Source organism: Chiloscyllium punctatum, chromosome 6 (genome assembly GCF_047496795.1).
Source record: "Chiloscyllium punctatum isolate Juve2018m chromosome 6, sChiPun1.3, whole genome shotgun sequence".
Classification (NCBI taxonomy): Eukaryota; Metazoa; Chordata; class Chondrichthyes; order Orectolobiformes; family Hemiscylliidae; genus Chiloscyllium; species Chiloscyllium punctatum.
The window spans coordinates 30550343-30571713 of NC_092744.1; the positions used below are offsets into that span (position 1 = coordinate 30550343).

General features: G+C 40.6%; 1 protein-coding gene across 3 annotated transcripts in view; it reads right to left on the reverse strand.

Moving 5' to 3' along the window:
- Positions 1–15804: 15804 nt before the first annotated feature.
- The window catches only part of LOC140478830 (anosmin-1-like), a 149547-nt gene continuing 143980 nt past the window's right edge, over positions 15805–21371 (reverse strand). For all 3 annotated transcript variants that reach the window (XM_072572280.1, XM_072572282.1, XM_072572281.1), the window contains exons 12-14: positions 20724–20962; positions 17669–17811; positions 15805–17294 (exon numbers count right to left, since the gene is read on the reverse strand). In XM_072572280.1, the coding sequence (XP_072428381.1) occupies positions 17671–17811; positions 20724–20962 (380 nt within the window). In that variant the 3' untranslated portion in view covers positions 15805–17294; positions 17669–17670. The remainder of the gene's footprint in view (positions 17295–17668; positions 17812–20723; positions 20963–21371) is intronic.

A 21371-nucleotide genomic window follows, 5' to 3' on the forward strand; every position in this document is an offset into this window, starting at 1 on the left:
TCCAGGGACTTTTGAAAGATCACAACCAATGCCTCCACTATTTCCTCAGCTATCTCCCTCAGAATTCTAGGATGTAGCCCATTGGGACCAGGAGATTTATCAATTTTTAGACCTTTTAGTTTTTCTAGCACTTTCTCTTTTGTCATGGCTACTATACTGAAATCGACCCCCGACTCTCCTTAATTGTTGGGATATTACTCATGTCTTCCATTGTGAAGACTGACACAAAGTACTTATTAAGTTCTTCAGCTATTTGCTTATCTCCCATGACTGTTTGCCTCTCGTTTGTTTCTTCTGTATTGAAAGGAACTTTTACTATCATTTCTAATATCACTGGCTAGCCTACCTTCATATTTGATCCTCTCCTTCCTTAGTTTTCTCTTTGTTATCCTCTGTTGGTTTTGTAGTCTTCCCAATCTTCTGATTTCCCAGTGCTCTTCGCCATGTTATAGGCTCTGTCTTTTTCTTTGAGATGTTTCCTGACTTCCTTTTTAGCCATGGCTGTCTAATCCCACCCCCCTCCCCCCGATAATCTTTCTTTTCTTTGGGATGAACTTCTGTACTGCGTCCTCAATTTCACCCAGAAACTCCTGCCATTGTTGCTCTACTGTCTTCCCCGCTAGGCTCTCCTTCCAGACAATTTTCGTCTGTTCCTCTCTCATGCCCCTGTAATTACCTTTATTTAACTGTAACACCATATCATCCGATATTGCCCTCATTCTTTCAAACTGCAGACTGAACTCTACCATATTATGAACGCTGCCTCCTAAGTGTTCCCTTACTTTAGGATCTTTTATAAAGTCTGGCTCATTACATAGCACTAAGTCCAGAATAGCCTGTCCCCTTGTGGGCTCCATCACACGCTGTTCCAAAAAGCCATCCTGTAAGCATTCCATGAATTCCCTTTCTTTGGATCCACCGGCAACATTATTCACCCAGTTCAGTTGCATATTGAAGTCCCTTATGATCACCGTGACCTTACCTTTCTGACATGCCCTATCTATTTCCCGGTACATCTTGCACCCCTGAACCTGACCACTGTTAGGAGCTCTGTACATAACTCCCATTTTGGTTTATTTGCCTTTGTGGTTCCTCAACTCTACCCACACAGACTCTACATCATCTGTCATTCAGTGCCATAGATTTAAATTCATTCTTAATTAACAAGGCCACCCTGCCCGCTCTGCCCACCTCCCTGTCTTTTCAATAAGTTGTAAATCCTTGGATGTTTAACTGCCAGTCCTGAACCCCCTGCAACCACATCTCTGTGATGCCTACCACATCATAATCATTCACAATGATTTGTACCATTAATTCATCTACTTTGTTACGAATACTATGAGCATTCGGGTAAAGTGCTTTAATGCTAACTTTCTTATCATTATTCGAGATATTGGAAATCATAAGATGTCCTCAGTTATCCTTCCTTCTTGCTGCATTCCTAGTTTGCCTCGAGCTTAAACCCACCTGCACATATTCTATTCCCGCTGCTTGTCTTTCCATTTAACTCCATGCTCCCTGTTGCTTTCACTTTCCCTTCCCCTAAGTCAGAAGTTTAAAGTCTGACTGACCACCCTATTTGCCCTTTTCGCTAGAACACTGGTTCCAGATTGGTTCAGGTGGAGACCGTCCCAACAGTACAGATCCTCCCTGGTTCCAGAACTGATGCCAATGCTCCATGAAATGGAATCACTTTTTCCCGTACCAATACTCCTAGTGCGGCTGCACCAGAGTTTTGTACAGTTGCAACATGACCTCGTGGCTCTGAAACTCAAACCCTCTACCAATGAAGGATAACATACTGTATGCCTTAACAATCCTATCAACGAATGTGGCAACTTCCAGGGATCTATGCACATGGACACCAAGATGTCTCTGATCATTCACACTACCAAGAATCTTACCATTAGCCCAGTACTCTGTATTCCTGTTACTCCTTCAAAAGTGAATCACTTCATACTTTTCCACATTAAACTCCATTTTTCACCTCAGCCCAGATCTGCAGCTTATCTATATCCCTCTGTAACCTGCAACATTCTTCCGTACTGTCCACAACTCCACCGACCTTAGTGTTATTCACAAATTTACTAACCTGTCCTTCTATGCCCTCATTCAGGTTATTTATAAAAATGACAAATAGCAGTGACCCCAAAACAGATCCTTGCAGTACACCACTAGTAAATAACTCCAGGATGAACATTTCCCATCAAACACCACCCTCTGTCTCCTTTCAGCTAGCCAATTTCTGATCCAAACCACTAAATCACCCTCAATTCCATGTGTCCGTATTTTGTGCAATTGCCTACCATGGGGAGCCTTATCAAGCACCTTACTGAAAGCCATATACACCACATCAACCACTTTACCCTCATCCACCTGTTTGGTCACCTTTAAAAGAACTCAATAAGGTTTGTGAGGCATGACCTACCCTTCACAAAATGGTGTTGACTATCCCCAATCAGCTTATTCTTTCCAGATGATTATAAATCCTATCTCTTATAACCTTTTCCAACACTTTATTCACAACCGAAGTAAGGCTCATTTGTCTATAATTACCAGGGTTGTCTCTACTTCCCTTCTCTAACAAGGGAACATTTGCTATCTTTCAGTCTTCTGGCATTATTCCTGTAAACAATGACGACATAAAGATCAAAGCCAAAGGCTCGGCAATCTCCTCCTTGGCTTCCAGAGAATCGCAGGATAAATCCCATCTGGCCCAGGGGACTTATTTATATTTACACTTTCCAGAATTCTAACACCTCCTCCTTGTGAACCTCAATCCCATCTAATCTAGTAGCCTGTATCTCAGTATTCTCCTCGACAACATTGCCTTTTTCTAGTGTGAATATTGATGAAAAATATTCATTTAGTGCTTCCCCTATTTCCTCTGACTTCAAGCACAACTTCCCATTACTATCCTTAATGGACTAGACTAAGATTAGGGCCATTCTTTTATTCCTGATATACCTACAGAAAGCCTTTGAGTTTTCTTTGATTGTATCCACCAATGACTTCTCATGTCCCCTCCTGGCTCCACTTAAGGCTTTTCCTGGCTAACCTATAACTCTCAAGCGCCCTAACTGAGCCTTGACATCTCATCCGAACATAAGTCTTCTTCTTCCTCTTGACAAGAAATTCAACTTCCTTAGTAAACCATGGCTCCCGCGCTCGACATATTCCTCCCTGCCTGACAGGTACATACTTATCAAGGACCTGCAGTAGCTGTTCCTTGAATAAGCTCCAAATTTCAGTACCCATCCCCTCGCAATTTCCGTCCTCATCTTATACATCCTAAATCTTGCCTAATTGCATTGTAATTGCCTTTCCCCCAGGTATAATTCTTGCTCTGCAGTACATACCTATCCCTTTCCATTGCTAAAGTTAATATAACCGAATTGTGGTCTATCACTAAAGTGCTCACCTACTTCCAAATCTAACACCTGGCCGCATTCATTACCCAGTACCAAATCTAATGTGGCCTCACCCCTTGTTGACTTGTGTACATACTGTGTCAGGAAACCACCCTGCACACATTGGACAAAAATTGACCAATCTAAAATACTTGACCTATCGTATACCCAGTCAATATTTGTAAAGTTAAAGACCTCCATAACAACTACCTTGTCACTCTCGCTCTTATCGAGATTCATCTTTGCTATCCTTTCCTCTACATCTCTTGTACTATTCAGAGGCCTATAGAAAACTCCCAACAGGGTGACCTCATCTTTCCTGTTTCTAACCTCAACCCATATTACCTCAGTAGACAAGTCCTCAAATGTATTTTCTGCCACCATAATACTGTCTTTGACTAACCCTTCTCTGTTCTTACTGAAACATCTAAATCCCAGAACCTGCAACAACCATTCCTGTCCTGCTCTATCCATGTCTCTGAAATGGCTACAACATCAAAATCCCAGGTACTAACCCATGTTACAAGTTCACCCACCTTATTCCGGATGCTCTGGCGTTGAAGTAGATACACTTCAAACCATCTTCTTGCTTGCCAGTGCCCTCTTATGACCTTGAAACCTTATTTCGGACCTCACTACTCTCAACCTCCTGTATACTTGTACTACAATTTGGGTTCGCATCTCCCTGCTGAATTAGTTTAAAACCAACTGGAGAGCATTAGCAAATTCACCCCCACACCCTGGGATATTGGTGCCCCTCTGGTTTGGGTGCAGATCATCCTGTTTGTAAAGGTCCCACCTAACCCAGAAAGAGCCCCAATAATCCAGGAATCCAAAACCCTCCCTCCTGCACCATCCATGTAGCCACGTGTTCCACTCCTCTCTCTCCCAATTCCTCACCTCATTAGCACATGGCACAGGCAACAAACCAGAGATAACAATTCTGTTTGTCCTGGGTCTAAGCTTCCACCCTACCTCCCTGAATTTCTGCCTTAAATCCCCATCTCTTTTCCTACCAATGTCTTTGGTGCCTTTGTGGACCATGACTTGGGGCTACTCCCCCTCCCCCTCAAGGATCCTGAAAACACGATCAGAGACATCATGAACCCTGGCACCTGGGAGGCAACATACCAACCATGGTCTCTCTCGTTCCCACAGAACCTCCTATCTGTCCCCTGAACTATGGAGTCCCCAATGACTAATGCTCTGCTCATCTTGCCCCTTCCCTTCTGAGCAACAGGAACAGACTCTGTGTCAGAGACTGGTGCCTCATTGCTTACCCCGATAAGTCATTTCCCCCCCACAACAGTATCCAGAATTGTATACTTGTTGTTGAGGGGAATAGCCACAGGGGATCCCTGCACTGTCTGCCAGTTCCCTCTCTGTCCACTGACGGTAACCCATCTACTTTCTTCTTGTACCTGAGGTAAAACTACCTCCCTGTAACTTCTCTCAATAACCCCCTCTGCTTCCCGAATGATCCAAAGTTCATCCAGCTCCAGTTCCCTAATGCGGTTTTCAAGGAGCTGGAGTTGGGTGCACTACCCGCAGATGCAGTCAGCCGGGACACTAGTAGTGACCCTTACTTCCCGCATTCTGCATGAGGAACATTCAACTGCCCTAACTACTATTCCTACTATTCTAAATTCCCAACAAGACTGCTGAAAACTAAAATAAAAGAACTAGTCCACTTACCATGGAACCTTTTCTTTGGTTAGAGGAGGAGGAGGATGGGTAGGAGACACTACCTGAGTAGTGTTTCAGGTAAAGCAATCGCCCAAATATAAGACCACACTTAACCAGCAGTTCTGTGTCCGCTCCTGCTCAGAGTGCACTCTGCCTATACACAAGGTAAGTTTATATACTTTAAATTTACCTTCCCCTTGGGCCTCTGGTCCTCGCTGTCATTCCTCCCAACTCCCAACTGTCGCCGAAAAACCTTGACTATTTACCGTATCCATGCCCCTCATGATTTTACAAACCTCTATAAGGTCACCCCTCAGCCTCTGATGTTCCAGGAAAAATAGACCCAGCCTATTTGGCCTCTCCCTGTACAGCTCAAACCCTCCAACCCTGGCAACATGCTTGTAAATCTTTTTCTGAATCCTTTCAAGTTTCATAATATCTTTCCGAAAGAAGGGAGACCCGAAATGAATGCAGTATTCCAAAAGTGGCCTAACCAATGTCCTGTACAGCCACAACATGACCTCCCAACACCGATTACTCAATGCACTGATCAATAAAGGGAAGCATGCGAACCAAGCAAACTTTGTTACAATTAAGGAGAATTGTAGCAGTAAACCATCATGGTGAAGTGACAACATTCCAGACTGCTGCTGTGATGCATACTTTACTTATCTTTCCCATTCTATCAAACAATTTCAATCACTTTATTTATTCTTGCTTCAGAAGTGTACCTTTGCCAATGAGCTATATTTTTGTCTGTAATTTATGAAATTGGATTTATTGTCAGAATGCTTCCATGCATGAAATTGGCATAGAGGAAAAGATATCAGAACTTTGAGCACTTCAAAGATCAGACAGGCATTTTCTGCACATTAGAGGCACAACACTTAGAGGCCCTGGACAAATGTGTAAGCACTAACAATGTCATGTTCTGTCGCTCAAATTAAATGTACCAGTAGTTATTAATCACTAATAAATCTACAACAAAATAGCATATTATGAATACTGTATATTCCAAGTAAGATGTTAAACAATCCACCTCTGATATATTTGGCCTGATTATCTAACAAATATTTCTATTTCAAATATCTTGAGGAGGGTTCACTGGGAGCACTGTCTTCTCAATTTCTTTAATTCACCCATACTCAGTCAAATTGAAACTCCCTGCCTTCTGCTCCCTTCCCAATCACATACCAGTTCAATGGGGTTTGGTTTAGCTCAGTTGGCTGACAGGCGAGGTGCTAATGCATGAATGATACCAATAATATAGGTTCAATTCCACACCTGCTGAGGTTACTATGAAGGACTTAACCTCTTCCTCCCCTGAGGGTGTGTTGATTAGTCATCTCTCTCTAATGAGAGAACAGCCCCAAGGTCTGGTAAAAATATGGTGACTTTACTTTTAGGTGTTCAGTTCCTTAAAAATCACCTATAACCAACCTCTTAGCTATCCTTGCTAATATTGCCACTTTTTGACTTGATGTCATGTTTTTCTTTATGTACAGTTGGCAGCCAAGCCTTGAGATGTAGGTGTACATGGTGCTATTCAAACAGACTGTGGTTTGATTTTCATTGTTGATGATGAATAAAATAAATAATGTTTAATGCAAACTAGCAAGACTTTGTTGAAGACAAATCATTTTTAAGTATCTTGAGTTTTTGAGATGATTACACAGAAGTTTGATATGGTTTTACATATCTCAATGGGCTTCCAAAAGGTATTGGATAAAGTGCCAAATGATTGGATTCAACTTTGCAAACAAATAGGACATCGGTGAGACCACTTTTAGGATACTGTGTACAATTCTGGTCAGCTTACTATTAGGAAGAACAATTAGGAGAGGGTAAAGGAAAGATTTAGAAGGATATTGCTGAGACTAGAGTGTTTGAGTTATTGGGAGATGCTAAATAGGCTGGGACTTTTTTCCCGACAGAGTTGGAGGCTGAGGGATGATCTTATTGAGGTTTATAAAATTATGGAGGGGTTATGGATTGATGAATAGCCAAGGTCTTTTTCCCTAGGATAGGCAAGTCCAACCTGAGAAGAGAGAGTTTTAAAATGGATCTGAGGGGCAACGTTTTCACACAGAGGGTGGTGCACCTATGGAATGAGCTTCCAGAGGAAATGGTGCAGGCTGGTACAACATTTAAAAGGCATCTGGATGGTGCACAAATAGGAAGGGTTTCAAGGGTTATGGGTTCAAAGTTGGCAAATGTGATTGTCAGATTGGGATGTCTGGTCAGCGAGAATGAATTGGACAAAGGGGTCTGTTTCCATGCTGTATGGCTCTATAAATGTGTGGAAAGAAAGAGAAATGGCAGCATGAATACAAAATTGGTCAAGTGACAGCAAACAGGTATTCTTTGTTAGGGACTGGATGAAGGTGTAGCATGCAGTGAGGTAATTCAAAGTCTGTACTCATATGACAAATATTAGTTTGGCTACAATTGAAGTAGTGTGTCCAGTTCTGGGCACCACATTATAGTAATGTCATGAAGGTCTTAGAGATGGTACAGTAGCAATTGACTGGGAGTGTTTCCATGAGTGAGGGATTTCACTTCTGTAGGTGGTTTGGAGACGGTAGCATTGTTCTCCTTAGAACTGAGAAATTTGAAGGGTGTGTTGTGTCTCCTTGCAGATGGGTAATCCAAGATGGAGGACAGGAAAAATTTCTGGCTGTAACAGCTACACCTTTTTTGAGGTATTTTAGATGTTGGAGGTGATTTCCTTGAATTCCAGGAGCAGTAATTACTGTTTTATATGCTGTTGTATTGTTTTGGAACTTTGGAAAAATAAAGTCAAAACAACAGCAGTTTTAAAAGGGAGAAGAACAGACAAAGGAAGCACTTGGTGAGGACAGTGCAAGAGAGAGAGAGAAAGAAACTGACATAGCAGTGAACCTGCACAGTCACTGCCTTTGCAGTTTGAATTCATGTATTGCTGGACATCAAAGTGCTTCTGGGAAAATGAATAAACGGTGAAATTCACAACTGATCTTGGAGGAACTGTTTGGGCGAAGCTCACAGCACAAAAGCAACTAAGTGTATTGTTTTTAAGTGGGGCCTACAGAAAGTCTGCAATAGTGAGCAGAGTGGGTTCTTTCTTGATTATATGCCTTTTGAGATATGTCTTTTGATTAAACTTAAAATATAAGCCATAACTATTAATTTAACCTGGGGCAGTGTTTTGTAGAGGAATAAGACCGTATTATTTTCTGGGTCTGTAGATTGTGAAGGAGCAAAAATGGCCTTTAGTAGAGTAATATGTGCTTCTTGTCAGATGTGGGAATTTAAAGAGAGTTTAAGGGTTACTATGGATTATATCTGCAATAAATACAGTTGGTTGTGAATCTTATCAGATTGAATGGATCAGTTGAAGAGACAGAAGCAATGAGGAATTTACAACGGCAACAGTATGTGATGGATGGCATTTATAGGAAGGGGGGGGAACATCTCCGATACAGTCACATAGATGGGTTAACTCCAGGAAAGGTAAGAGAGGTAGGCAGCTAGTGCAGGAGCCTTCTGTGGCTATACCCATTTGAAACAAGTATGCTGTTTTGGAAAATGTAGGGGGTGATGGATTCTCAGGGGAACGTAGCACGAACAGCCAAGTTTCTGGTACTGAGACTGGCTCTAATGTAATGAGGGGTATGTCGGGTTTCAAGAGATCAATTGTGTAAGGGGATTGTCTAATCTGACGTACAGACAGACATTTCTGTGGCCAGCAGTGAAAAATCAGAATCGTGTGTTGCTTCCCTGGTGCCAGGATCAAGGATGTCTCAGAGAGGGTGCAGAATGTTCTCAAGGGGGAGAGGGGCCAGCAAGAGGTCATTGTTCACATTGGAACCAACAACATAGGAAGGGAAAAGGTTGAGATTCTGAAGGGAGATTACAGAGAGTTAGGCAGGAATTTAAAAAGGAGGTCTTTGAGAGTAGATGGCACGGTGGCACAGTGGTGAGCACTGCTGACTCACAGCGCCAGAGACCTGGGTTCAATTCCCGCCTCAGGCAACTGTCTGTGTGGAGTTTGCACATTCTCCCCATGTTTGCGTGGGTTTCCTCCGGGTGCTCTGGTTTCCTCCCACAGTCCAAAAATATGCAGGTTAGGTGAATTGGCCATGTTAAATTGCCCGTAGTGTTAGGTGTAGGGGAATGGGTCTGGGTGCGTTGCTATTTGGAGGGTCGGTGTGGACTTGTTGGGCCGAAGGGCCTGTTTCCACACTGTAAGTAATCTAATCAATGAAGTTTAGTAGTAATATCTGGATTACTCCTGGTGCTACGAGCTAGTGAGGGTAGAAATAGGAGGATAGAGCACATGGATGCATGGGTGAGGAGCTGGTGTATGGGAGAAGGATTCACATTTTTGGATCATTGGAATCTCTTTTGGGGTAGAAGTGACCTGTACAAGAAGGACGGTTTGCACCTAATTTGGAAGGAGACTAATATGCTGGCAAGGAGATTTGCTAGAGCTGCTCAAGAGGATTTAAACTCGTAAGGTGGGGGTGGAGGGGTGGGACCCAGGTAGACAGTGAGGAAAGAGATCAATCTGAGACTGGTACAGCTGAGAATAGAAGCAAGTCAAACAAGGATGTTAGGAGATTACAGGGTGACCTGGACAGGCTAGGTGAGTGGATAGATGCATGGCAGCTGCAGTTTAATGTGGATAAATGTGTGGTCATCCACTTTCGTGGCAAGAACAGGAAGGCAGATTACTACCTAAATGGAGTCAAGTTAGGTAAAGGGGTGTACAATGAGATCTAGGTGTTCTTGTACATCAGTCAAAGCAAGCATACAGGTACAGCAGGCAGTGAAGGAAGCTAATAGCATGCTGGCCTTCATAACAAGAGTAATTGAGTATAGAAGCAAAGAGGTTCTTGTGCAGCTATACAGGGCCCTGGTGAGACCACACATGGAATATTGTGTGCAGTTTTGGTCTTCAAATTTGAGGAAAGACATTCTGGCTATTGAGAAAGTGCAACGTAGTTCACAAGGTCAATTCCTGGAATGGTGGGACTATCTTACGTTGAAAGATTGGAGCGACTGGGCTTGTATACCCTTGAGTTTAGAAGACTGAGAAGGGATCTGATTGAGACATATAAGATTATTAAAGGATTGGACACCCTGGAGGCAGGAAGCATATTTCCGCTGATGGGTGAGTCCCGAACCAGAGGATACAGTTTAAAAATAAGGGGTAGGCCACTTAGAACAGAGCTGAGGAGAAACGTCTTCACCCAGAGAGTGGTGAGTGTGTGGAATGCTCTGCCCCACAAGGCTGTGGAGGCCAAGTCTCTGGATACTTTCAAGAAAGAGTTGGATAGGGCTCTTAAGGATAGTGGAATCAGGGGTTATGGGGATAAGGCAGGAACAGGATACTGATTGAGGATGATCAGCCATGATCGTAATGAATGGTGGTGCTGACTTGAAGAGCAGAATGGCCTACTCCTGCACCTATTGTCTAAACAGTCAGGGTAGGCAGGGATAAGGTAGGACTTATAAATTAAACTGCATTTATTTAAATGCAAGAGGCCTAACAGGGAAGGCAGATGAGCTCAGGGCATGGTTAGGAACATGGGACTGGGATATCATAGCAATTACAGAAACATGGCTCAGGGATGGGCAAGACTGGCAGCTTAATGTTCCAGGATACAAATGCTACAGGAGGGATAGAAAGGGAGGCAAGAGAGGAGGGGGAGTGGCATTTTTGATTAGGGATAGCATTACAGCTGTGCTGAGGGAGGATATTCCTGGAAATACATCGAGGGAAGTTATTTGGGTGGAACTGAGAAATAAGAAAGGGATGATCACATTATTGGGATTGTATTATAGACCCCCTAATAGTCAGAGGGAAATTGAGAAACAAACTTGTAAGGAGATCTCAGCTATCTGTAAGAATAATAGGGAGGCTATGGTAGGGGATTTTTAACTGTCTGAACATCGACTGGGACTGCCATACTGTTAAAGGTTTAGATGGAGAGGAATTTGTTAAGTATGTACAAGAAAATTTTCTGATTCAGTATGTGGATGTACCTACTAGAAAAGGTGCAAACTTGTGGGAAATAAGCAGGGCAGGTGACTGAGGTGACAGTGGGGGAGCACTTTGGGGCCAGCAACCATAATTCTATTAGATTTAAAATAGTGATGGAAACGGATAGACCAGATCTAAAAGTTGAAGTTCTAATTTGGAGAAAGGTTAATTTTGACTGTATTAGGCAAGTTCTTTCAAAAACTGACTGAGGGCAGATGTTTGCAGGTAAAGGGATGGCTGGAAAATGGGAAGCCTTCAGAAATGAAATAATGAGAATCCATAGAAAGTATATTCCTAATAGGGTGAAAGGAAAGGCTGGTAGGTATAGGGAATGCTGGATGACTAAAGAAATTGAGGGTTTGTTTAAGAAAAAGAAGGAAGCATATGTCAGGTATAGACAAGATAGATCGAATGAATCCTTAGAAGAGTATAAAGGCAGTAGGAGTATACATAAGACGGAAATCAGGAGGGCAAAAAGGGATCATGAAATAGCTTTGGCAAATAGAGTTAAGGAGAATCCAAAGGGTTTTTACAAATACATTAAGGACAAAAGGTTAACTAGGGAGAGAATAGGGCCCCTCAAAGATCAACAACGCGGCCATTGTGAGGAGCCGCAGAAAATGGGGGAGATACTAAATGAACATTTTGTATCAGTATTTACTTTGGAAAAGGATATGGAAGATATAGAAAGTAGCGAAATAGATGGTGATACCTTGAAAAATGTCCATATTACAGAGGAGGAACTGCTGGATGTCTTGAAACGCATAAAGGTGCATAAATCCCCAGGACGTGATCAAGTATATCCGAGAACTCTGTGGGAAGCTAGAGAAGTGATTCCTGGGCCTCTTACTGAGATATTTGTCTCATCGATAGTCACAGGTGAGGTGCCAGAAGAGTGGAGGTTGGCTAACATGGTGCCACAGTTTAAGAAGAGTGGTAAGGACAAGCCAGGGAACTATAGACCAGTGAGCCTGACCTCACTGGTGGGCAAGGTGTTGAGGGAATCCTGAGGGACAGGGTGTACATGTATTTGGAAAGGCAAGGGCTGATTACGGATAGTCAACATGGCTTTGTGTGTGGGAAATCATGTCTCACAAACTTGATTGAGTTTTTTGAAGAAGTAGCAAAGAGGATTGATGAGGGCAGATGTGATTTATATGGACTTCAGTAAGGCGTTCGACAAGGTTACTCATGGGAGACTGGTTAGCAAGGTTAGATCTCACAGAATAAAGGGAGAATGAGCCATTTGGATCCAGAACTGGCTCAAAGGTAGAAAGCAGAGAGTGGTGGTGGAGGGTCGTTTTTCAGTATGGAGGCCTGTGACCAGTGGAGTGCCACAAGGATCAGTGCTGGGTCCTCGACTCTTTTGTCATTTACATAAATGATTTGGATGCGGGCATAAGAGGTACAGTTAGTCAGGATTTGAGCTATGGGGAGAGTCTGAACAGGCTGGGGCTGTTTTCCCTGGAGTGTCGGAGGCTGAGGGGTGACTTATACAGGTTTACAAAATTATGAGGGGCATGGATAGGGTAAATATGCAAAGTCTTTTCCCTGGCATGGGGGAGTCTGGAACTAGAGGGCATAGGTTTAGGGTGCGAGGGAAAAGATATAAAAGGGATCTAAGGAGTAGCCTTTTCATGGAGAGGGTGGTACGTATATGGAATGAGCTGCCAGAGGAAGTGGTGAAGGCTGTTACAATTGCAACATTTAAAAGGCATTTGGATGGGTACGTGAATAGGAAAGGTTTGGAGGGATATGGGCCGGGTGCTGTCAGGTGGGACTCGATTGGGTTGGGATATTTGGTCGGCATGAACAGGTTGCACTGAAGGGTCTATTTCCATGCTGTACATCTCTATGACTCTATATGTAATGTCTTGATGTCATCACCATGGCATTTTATGTGACTTAATGATATTAAGCTCTCAGCCTCCATTTTACTGCCGTGTCCCCTTGAAGCATGACAAAGCTGGTATGAACTCAATGCATCAAATGTCTCCATATTTGTTGTGACCAATCTGTAATATTATGAAATGAGAATTAGTAGTAGTGAGGAGGGATACTAGGGAATAGGAGAAGTAAAAGTCTGGCGAGGAATATTTAGAAAATATGAAAATGGCTCCATGTGAAATTCATGGAAACAGTTTGTATTGCAGAATAGATAGCTTCAGTGGAATAGAAACAGAAATAGGAACAGAAATAGACATTGGCCTCTTTGAGTCTGTTTTGGCATTCAATATGATCATGGGTGATCATTCAACTCAGTACCCTGTTCCCGTTTCTTCCCATGTAATTTGATTGCTTTAGCTGTTAGACCTCTAGCAAACTTTTTATTGACTGCCTCCTATGGGACCAGGACTATGGCAGTTAATCAAATATTCTGGTCGATTAAGAGCTCCACATAATTAATATTAAACACACACAGTAATAGAAACATAATGCAGGGGTATACACATCACTGTTATACTTTGTTTACAGCATAGGTCACTTGAATAATAATGAAGCTTTGCCTTAAATAAAACTTATCAGGAGATGGCCTTCTCACTCGCAGCCTCAATTGAGTATGGACATTGTGGAGATTGCAATAATACAGTAAACTTCTGGTATTTCAGGTATATAATTTTTGCCCGTTTATTGAGAGTGCCAGTTCATAAGGTGCTGGTGAAAAGAGTTTATTTTGTAACTATCTCATTCATAAAAACATTCAATGTTTTGGCCTCAACTATTTTTTGTGGCAGAGATTACCATAGGCTCACCATTGTCTGAAGAAGTTTCTTCTCATCTCAGTGCAAAATGTTCTCTCCCATATACTTAGAATTACTATTTTGATGATATTGATTGTCAGCTATAGTATATTTCATGTCTACCAATATGATTAAACACACACACCTATACACAATCTTTATTTTTATGTTTTACATCAGATCTTAAAGGATAATTATTCAGGGAGGTAAATGCTTAAGCTTTACAGGACGTTCAGTTATTGTTAACATTTTATTAAAATTGTTGCTGAAGAAGGATGAAAGTCAATGTTAGGTACAAATCTAATGAAAGGACCAAGCAAAACATTGATGCATAAAATGAGACTTTGTAGCTAATTAGCCAAATAACTAATTAGCTGATTAACTTAAGGTTGACTTAGGCAGAAAAGATTTACATGTTAAGATGTGCAAGTTTATGAACCCAATGTAGCACAAAAACAAAGTATTAATGCTGAATATCTGAAATTTAAAACAAATTATCGTTTCATTGCTTGCTTGACCTGCTGACTATTTCCAGCATTTTTCTGTTTTATTCCAAAATAATGTTGAGGGTTGCACAATGGATCCAATTTCCATGTTCCTCCTCATAAATGAGAAACAGAGTTCTCAGATCCTCTTCTTGCACAGAGGACGTGTCCTTTTCCTCTTGACTGAGAGATCTGGGTTTGAAACCCACATGCTCCAAAGTTATGTACAGTAATAGCATTGCTGAAGAGGTTGATTAGAAAAATAGATTCCTAAAAAAAGTTTCTGAACAAGCTGATTAGGAAAAATGGGTGAACAGGGTTCTCCATCTCTGAAAACAGCAGTTACTCCAGGGAGTTGGAGAATTCCTGCGGAATTTCAATCTCATTTTCCATTTGGAACAAATATTTAGTGTACTATAATTTAAAGATACAGTGTATTTATCTGGAGGAACTCCTGCTGCTTAAAGTCAGGCCTGCTCCATTTTAAAACTGTACCCAAGTGAAGGCATCAGTATTATATTACAACAGTGCACAGATATACGTATTTGGCTATATAAAGCTTTAGGGTGTCTGGAGATCATGAAAGGCACTACATAAATGTAAGACTTTTTTCTTAAATATACATGAGGGTTTGAGAAAGCTGCTGCTCCATTTGTGACCCATGGTGTGCCAAGGTCCAAATCTCCAGCCTGGAAACAAATGGGATTTTGGACATCCATTCTTTAAAAAGCCCACTGAAGTTAAAGGTAAATTTTTCTGTACTTTTGGTGTCTTTTTTCCTGTTCTGATTTATGTTTTCATTACACTTTATGTCAGTATTTTTTCTTTCTGCACTAACTGAAGCCAATGGGAATCCTCTCAGGTGACAGGAGCCTGGAGAGGGAAACCGAGGTTAAGAATCATACTTCCTAATAGGCGATTCTTGCCCTGCTATTGGCATCCCCACTCTTGCATCTGAAGAGAGAAGTGAAATTGTTGGACTATGGTGCAATACTGGTGATACTTCACTTCCAAAAGGTAGGTGTGCAGGCATAATTCTGAGATGGAAATGTTTGATAAAACCTTGGGTTAGCAAATTATTTAAAAACACTCCAATCAGGTTGTGCTCCACATGGTACTGTCACTTGTAAGCCTTACCTATGACATCTGCTTTTCTGTAACCACAACTACTAGTCTTTGAAACTGAATTTTGCTTTGGTTTGGACATTTATCAATTTTTTACTCATTCTATGATGTGTGTTTCCATTAATCATATTGAATTCTCTTTTAGCGGAGATTGTAATTAGTAGTTTTCTGCTTGTCTTTAGATTGTTTTCAATGTTAAGGAAAGCAAGATTGCCACAAGCCTGTTCCCTCAATTATAACAATCCAGGAATTTCTGTAGAGTTAACTATAAATGTAAAGTATGTTTTGAAGAACTAGTAAGATATGAAAGCAGGCAACACAGACAAATCAAAAGTTAGCATTGGCTGTTTATATCAAGATACTATTAACAATTTATTTTGTCATATCAATCTGATAATGGCATGCACACTTGCCTTCTTGGGGTATACTCAGCTGACAGATACATGCAGAGTGGTGGAACAACATCTAAATGGATCTTGCAGCGAAGTTTTGAAACGTGCAGGGTTAGTCTGAGATTTGACTGAAGCACCTTGCAGCTATATTCCAATGCTGATCAATGGAAATTATGTTGTGATGTAGCATATAAAGGTAATCCTTGATAGCAGCTCGAGCAGAGAGGAGGAGTTATACTTGCAAGGCTGCATGTATCACCATCAGCCACAAAACTAGGTGTGAAGTATTGATCTACTTCCTCCTGTTTTGAGACTTACCTACTCCCCAGTGGATACAAAAGTGAGAATGACCTCTGTTAGGGGTTCATATCAGAACACTGATTTTCCAACATGCTCTTGAAGTGAGGTTCAACGCAAGCAGAGAATGAATAAACATGCTGAATTGAATCTGGTGTTGTAATTCCTTTCAAAAAAAGGTTCCAACTTGTATACAGACAAAATATGTAATAATAATTCTAAGTGCATTATTGATGTTACAAGTTTCTGATCATTTGTTTTCCTCTATAAATGTGACTAAAACACACTAAACAAAGTATGGATGGATAATCAAATACCTGTAGAATATTATGATTCCAGTTCTACTGTGGTAATGGAAATGTCACATACAAACTACAACTAGTCAGTGTATAATATAATGTTGGATTAATATGTAATATGTTTTATTGAAATTCAGACAGAAATTGCAATTTCCCCTCCCAGTGCCTTCCTGTGCTTAATTACTCAATTGGTTTCATTTCCTAAGGGAGGGAGAGTGTGACATAATGCAAAAGGAAAACAGGCTTATGATCGATATTAGTTAACAGAAAAGAGGATGTAAAAGAATTTCGAAATATTTATTATCGTCACTTGTAAGCCTTACCTATGACATCTGCTCTTCTGTAACCACAACTACTAGTCTTTGATACTGAATTTTCCTTTGGTTTGGACATTTATCAATTTTTTACTCATTCATGAAGTGTGTTTCCATAAATCATATTGAATCCTTTTTTTAGCGCTGATTACAATTAGTAGTTTTCTGCTTGTCTTTAGATTGTTTTCAATGTTAAGGAAAGCAAGATTGCCACAAGCCTGTTTCCTCAATTATAACAATCCAGGAATTTCTGAAGATTTAACTATAAATGTAAGATATGTTTTGAAGAACTAGTAAAATATGAAACAATTATGCATTTCAATAACATAAAGACAAATCAAACTGGCAGAGGCAGGAAATCCAGAAAGCTCAATCTTCCAAGTCGTCATATAAATAGCTCAGTTATTAGAACATGAACAGCTTTGGTTACTGTGATGATAATTCCAAGATTTGTTTAAATTCCATTCTCGCTGTGACCATCTTGACACCAGATTTGACTGATTGTTCTAGTTACCACCTGCAGTAGTTCAAAAATAAAGTAAACTCAGCATATAAAAGTAGCATGTTGAGTTATACTTGCTGCTGCAATGAAACAAAACAGGAATTGACTGTCAAACATCAATCCCCACAACGAAACTGCACAGAAAGCCTTTGATCAGTTCAGGTAAAACTAAATAAATTTTCAAAGACATTAAGAGGAGCGAAGTGGCTGGACAATGTTTTCAGGCTGACTTATATACACAAGATGACCAACAACCCCTGAAATGAAGTATTTCCACACATCTTTGAGAAAATATGGAAACAGATGATTTTGGCAGCACAATATCTATGACACTTGATGTTCATTACAAGAGTACAACATACTGAATTGATTGGAATGATATGACAAACCTTTATGAGACTGCAATATAAACCTGTGGAGTCTGAAATGTTTTGACAGTTGCTGGGCCTTTGCCTGTTGTAGACAGTACTTGAACTTGAATCAGATAAGTTGTCAGAGGCTTAAGATTGAGGATCGTAATAAAGGGCTGATCCTGTAATTATAAAGATTAGATCACAATTGAGCAATTGCATAGGTATCAGAAGAGGAATAATCTGTAATCAAGCCAAATGGATCAATTGGTTTACACATAAACTTTCATGACCTGAGTGTGATTCCATCTTTCTTCCTGAAATCTTTTGTAGTACATATTTCCAACACTAGAGCTTGCTATTACAACAGAAAACCTGAGTACAGACGCAAGTTAATTAAGAATGTTCCAGCATTGTAAACTCATTGAATCAGTCTCTGCTTTACTTTGAATCTGGCTGGATTTCCTGTATATTGATAAGAATCAATTGGGCAATGCAAAATGTAATGAATCAAATTCAGATAATCTGAAACACTGGTTATTGCAAATTTGTCAACCACTTCTGCTGGCATAACAGGAAATGCAGAAGAAAAATGCATGTGATAAACTAAAGTTCCTAATGGTAACTCTGGATTAGGCAATCTTGTACTTGCCTGGCATGTGATCACACCAATCAAATGGAGAGGACTTAGTTTACACTAGAACATAAACAAATCACAGGCAAACCTGCAGCAATGGCTGCAAAATGATCTTGCCCACATTCTGAATGAATATGCACCAAACCAGATTGCTCTTTCATGTTTAAAAGTAAAGATGTTTTGTCAGATAAAAACTGCATTTTGTTTTAATGTAGTGTGTTTTAGGCAAATTGGAATACATGGGGCCTTCTTCAGCTATGGTAAAGCTTCACTTTATAGAAATTTGTGGGTGCCCACCTCCCCTATAATTCACTTTAATGTGATTTTAATGCAATTGCACTTCTTTAATGCCTCATTACCAAATTAAGATAACCACTGCTTCTGTTTGTGATGCAGGTAGAGAGGTATCAGCCTTAAGGGCTATTTACATATCACACCAATGGACAGGCAGTTTGGATCTGTAGAGCCATTGGAACCAACACTATGCAAGTTGAAGGCTTTCTAAGTGGGGTATATAGTCTCACTTTTAGTCAGTTTGCATAACTGAAAATGTGTTGCTGGAAAAGCGCAGCAGGTCAGGCAGCATCCAAGGAACAGGAGAATCGACGTTTCGGGCATAAGCTTCTTCCTGAAGAAGGGCTTATGCCCGAAATGTCGATTCTCCCGTTCCTTGGATGCTGCCTAACCTGCTGCGCTTTTCCAGCAACACATTTTCAGCTCTGATCTCCAGCATCTGCAGTCCTCACTTTCTTCTCTGAGTTTGTATAACACCCATTCTGGGAAAGGCACCTGCCTGGTTGTGACATGTGTGCCAGAATCTTTCCAACTAGCCAGACTGTGACATCAAATAGCCTTGACTTGTTGATTTGGAGCATAATTTACAAAGTTGGGCCATGCAGGTCCATTCCGTGCATTCAACGACACTCACCACAAGGTATTTGTTCAGCTGAGAAACAGATTGGCACCCAACTTGCAGGAAATGTGATTTATACTAACATCTGCTCCAGAAACGCTTCTGGAAGGACTGTGGAATTTTGGTTCATCCACGTTTAGAAAGTGTTCTGGTGACCTGATGGATTCAGCAAAAAGTTACTTTAAACTTATGCCCTCTAGTTTTGGACTCCCTTACCTCGGTAAAAAGACTTGGCTATTCACCCTATCCATAAACCCTATTTATAAACCGCTGTAAGATCATCCCTCAGCTGCAAGGAAATGGTCCCAGCCTATTCAGCCTCTCTCTATCTAGCTCCAACCATGACAACTTCCTTGTAAATCTTTTCTGAACCCTTTCATGTTTCACAACATCTTTCCTATCACAGGGAAGCCAGAATTGAACTCACTATTCCAAATTTGGCCTAACCAATGAGCTGCCTCAAATTTTCTTTTAAAGAAGCAGTAATCTATGCTTAAACCATTGCAGATTCCCTGAAGATTCTCTGTGTAAGGAAATTTATCCCAACTATTCTCCTCATTCTCTGACAACATTAAATTAATGACCTTTTCATCACTGCCTTCCTAACCAGAGAAATTAATCTTTCCTTATTCATTCTATTAAGACTGTTATAATTTAAACAAGAACCCTCCTAGTTATCCTTGTTCAGTGGAAATAAACCTAGAATTTAAAATTCTTTCATAGCTATAGTTTCACAACTGCAATTACCTGGATGATTATTCGGTATACTTTCCATGGTTTTCTTTTACAATGGGGTCAAGGTTCACTGAATGAATCACTAAGAATGTTAGATATAATAAGGTATGGTGTTGGAATTTGTTGTCAAAGCAAATCCCATAGATAATCTAACTGCCACACTAGAAACTGGCAATTACTTAATGGCCAGCTGTAGGTCCATTAAATTCGTGAAGTTTTACAGTTTTAGGACCAAATTAGAAAGTTCAGCAGAAATGTGTGATCTCTGCTCAGTTACTTTGATTTTATAGCGGCTGTAATGCCAGTTCTTAAAAGACTGCTGGAGGCCAGCACAGGAAAGGGAAACAAACTATTTGATTTGGATTTTACCTGCTTTAATGCAGATCTAGGAAAAGTGTTGTATGCCTACTCCACACCAAAAGCCCTGACCCTAGCTTACCCCATCTCACCCCACTCCACCAGGGCTTGCATATGGCCCAGATCGGTTTCACTGCCAGATGAATTTGAGTTAATGTAATGGATGTCCAATGGGTGTTCACAGCTCCCAGAGAATAACGAATAAGGCACATGTTTGACTGAGTCTTGGGCTGATATCTTTGGCTGCATGCTCTCTCAATTCACAATAACTTTGTGGGTAAGACCATTTTTGAAGTGTTTACCTGTATGCCATAAGCAACATTTTGGAAAATAAAATATATTATTGATAAACAACTTGTACCACAAGTAGATACAGAAGTTGAACGCATTTTGAACGCATTTTGTCCCTCCATCACAATTTACATGAACACAGCATGTTTTTCTTAACTTACTGATGGCAACACGTGAGTTTGGAAAGTTACCACGTCTGGTATGACAACCGGTCTGTTAACAGTGGAAATTTCTGTCCAGTTGAATTGGTACCCAGTGATTAATTGATGAGGTTGATTCTGTGAAACCTGCCAGTGAAACTCTACACTTACAGAACCATTTTCAGAAACAAAGGCAGCAGTTAGTTTCTCTGCTTTCAACATGACCTTTTCAGAAGTTTGACTGGACATCTGGCGAAGCCCTGGTATCAAGACAGAAAAGAGAATTGTACCATTTACTTCCATACTCATCTCAATGTAAAAATATTTATACACATTTTTCTACATTGATCTTAACATTACTTACACAATCTTCAACAGTATACCAAAATAAATGTTTATTTAAAGAATAAGAATCCATAAAAATGAACTGAAGCTTATCAGAAATATACCTATACAATGCCATTATGGATAAACAATCTCAATTGAATCTCCACATGATGACATTCAGCCAGGGCTATCCCTTGTTCCCCTCTAATGAATTAATTTACTCAGAGTATGACAACTCTGCATATAACTCTATCAATCTTGAGTTCTGTCATCAGCAGCACAGAATGCACATGGGTTGACAATTTTGATGTGGTTTATGTTTGTTGGCAAGGCCTTGAAGGC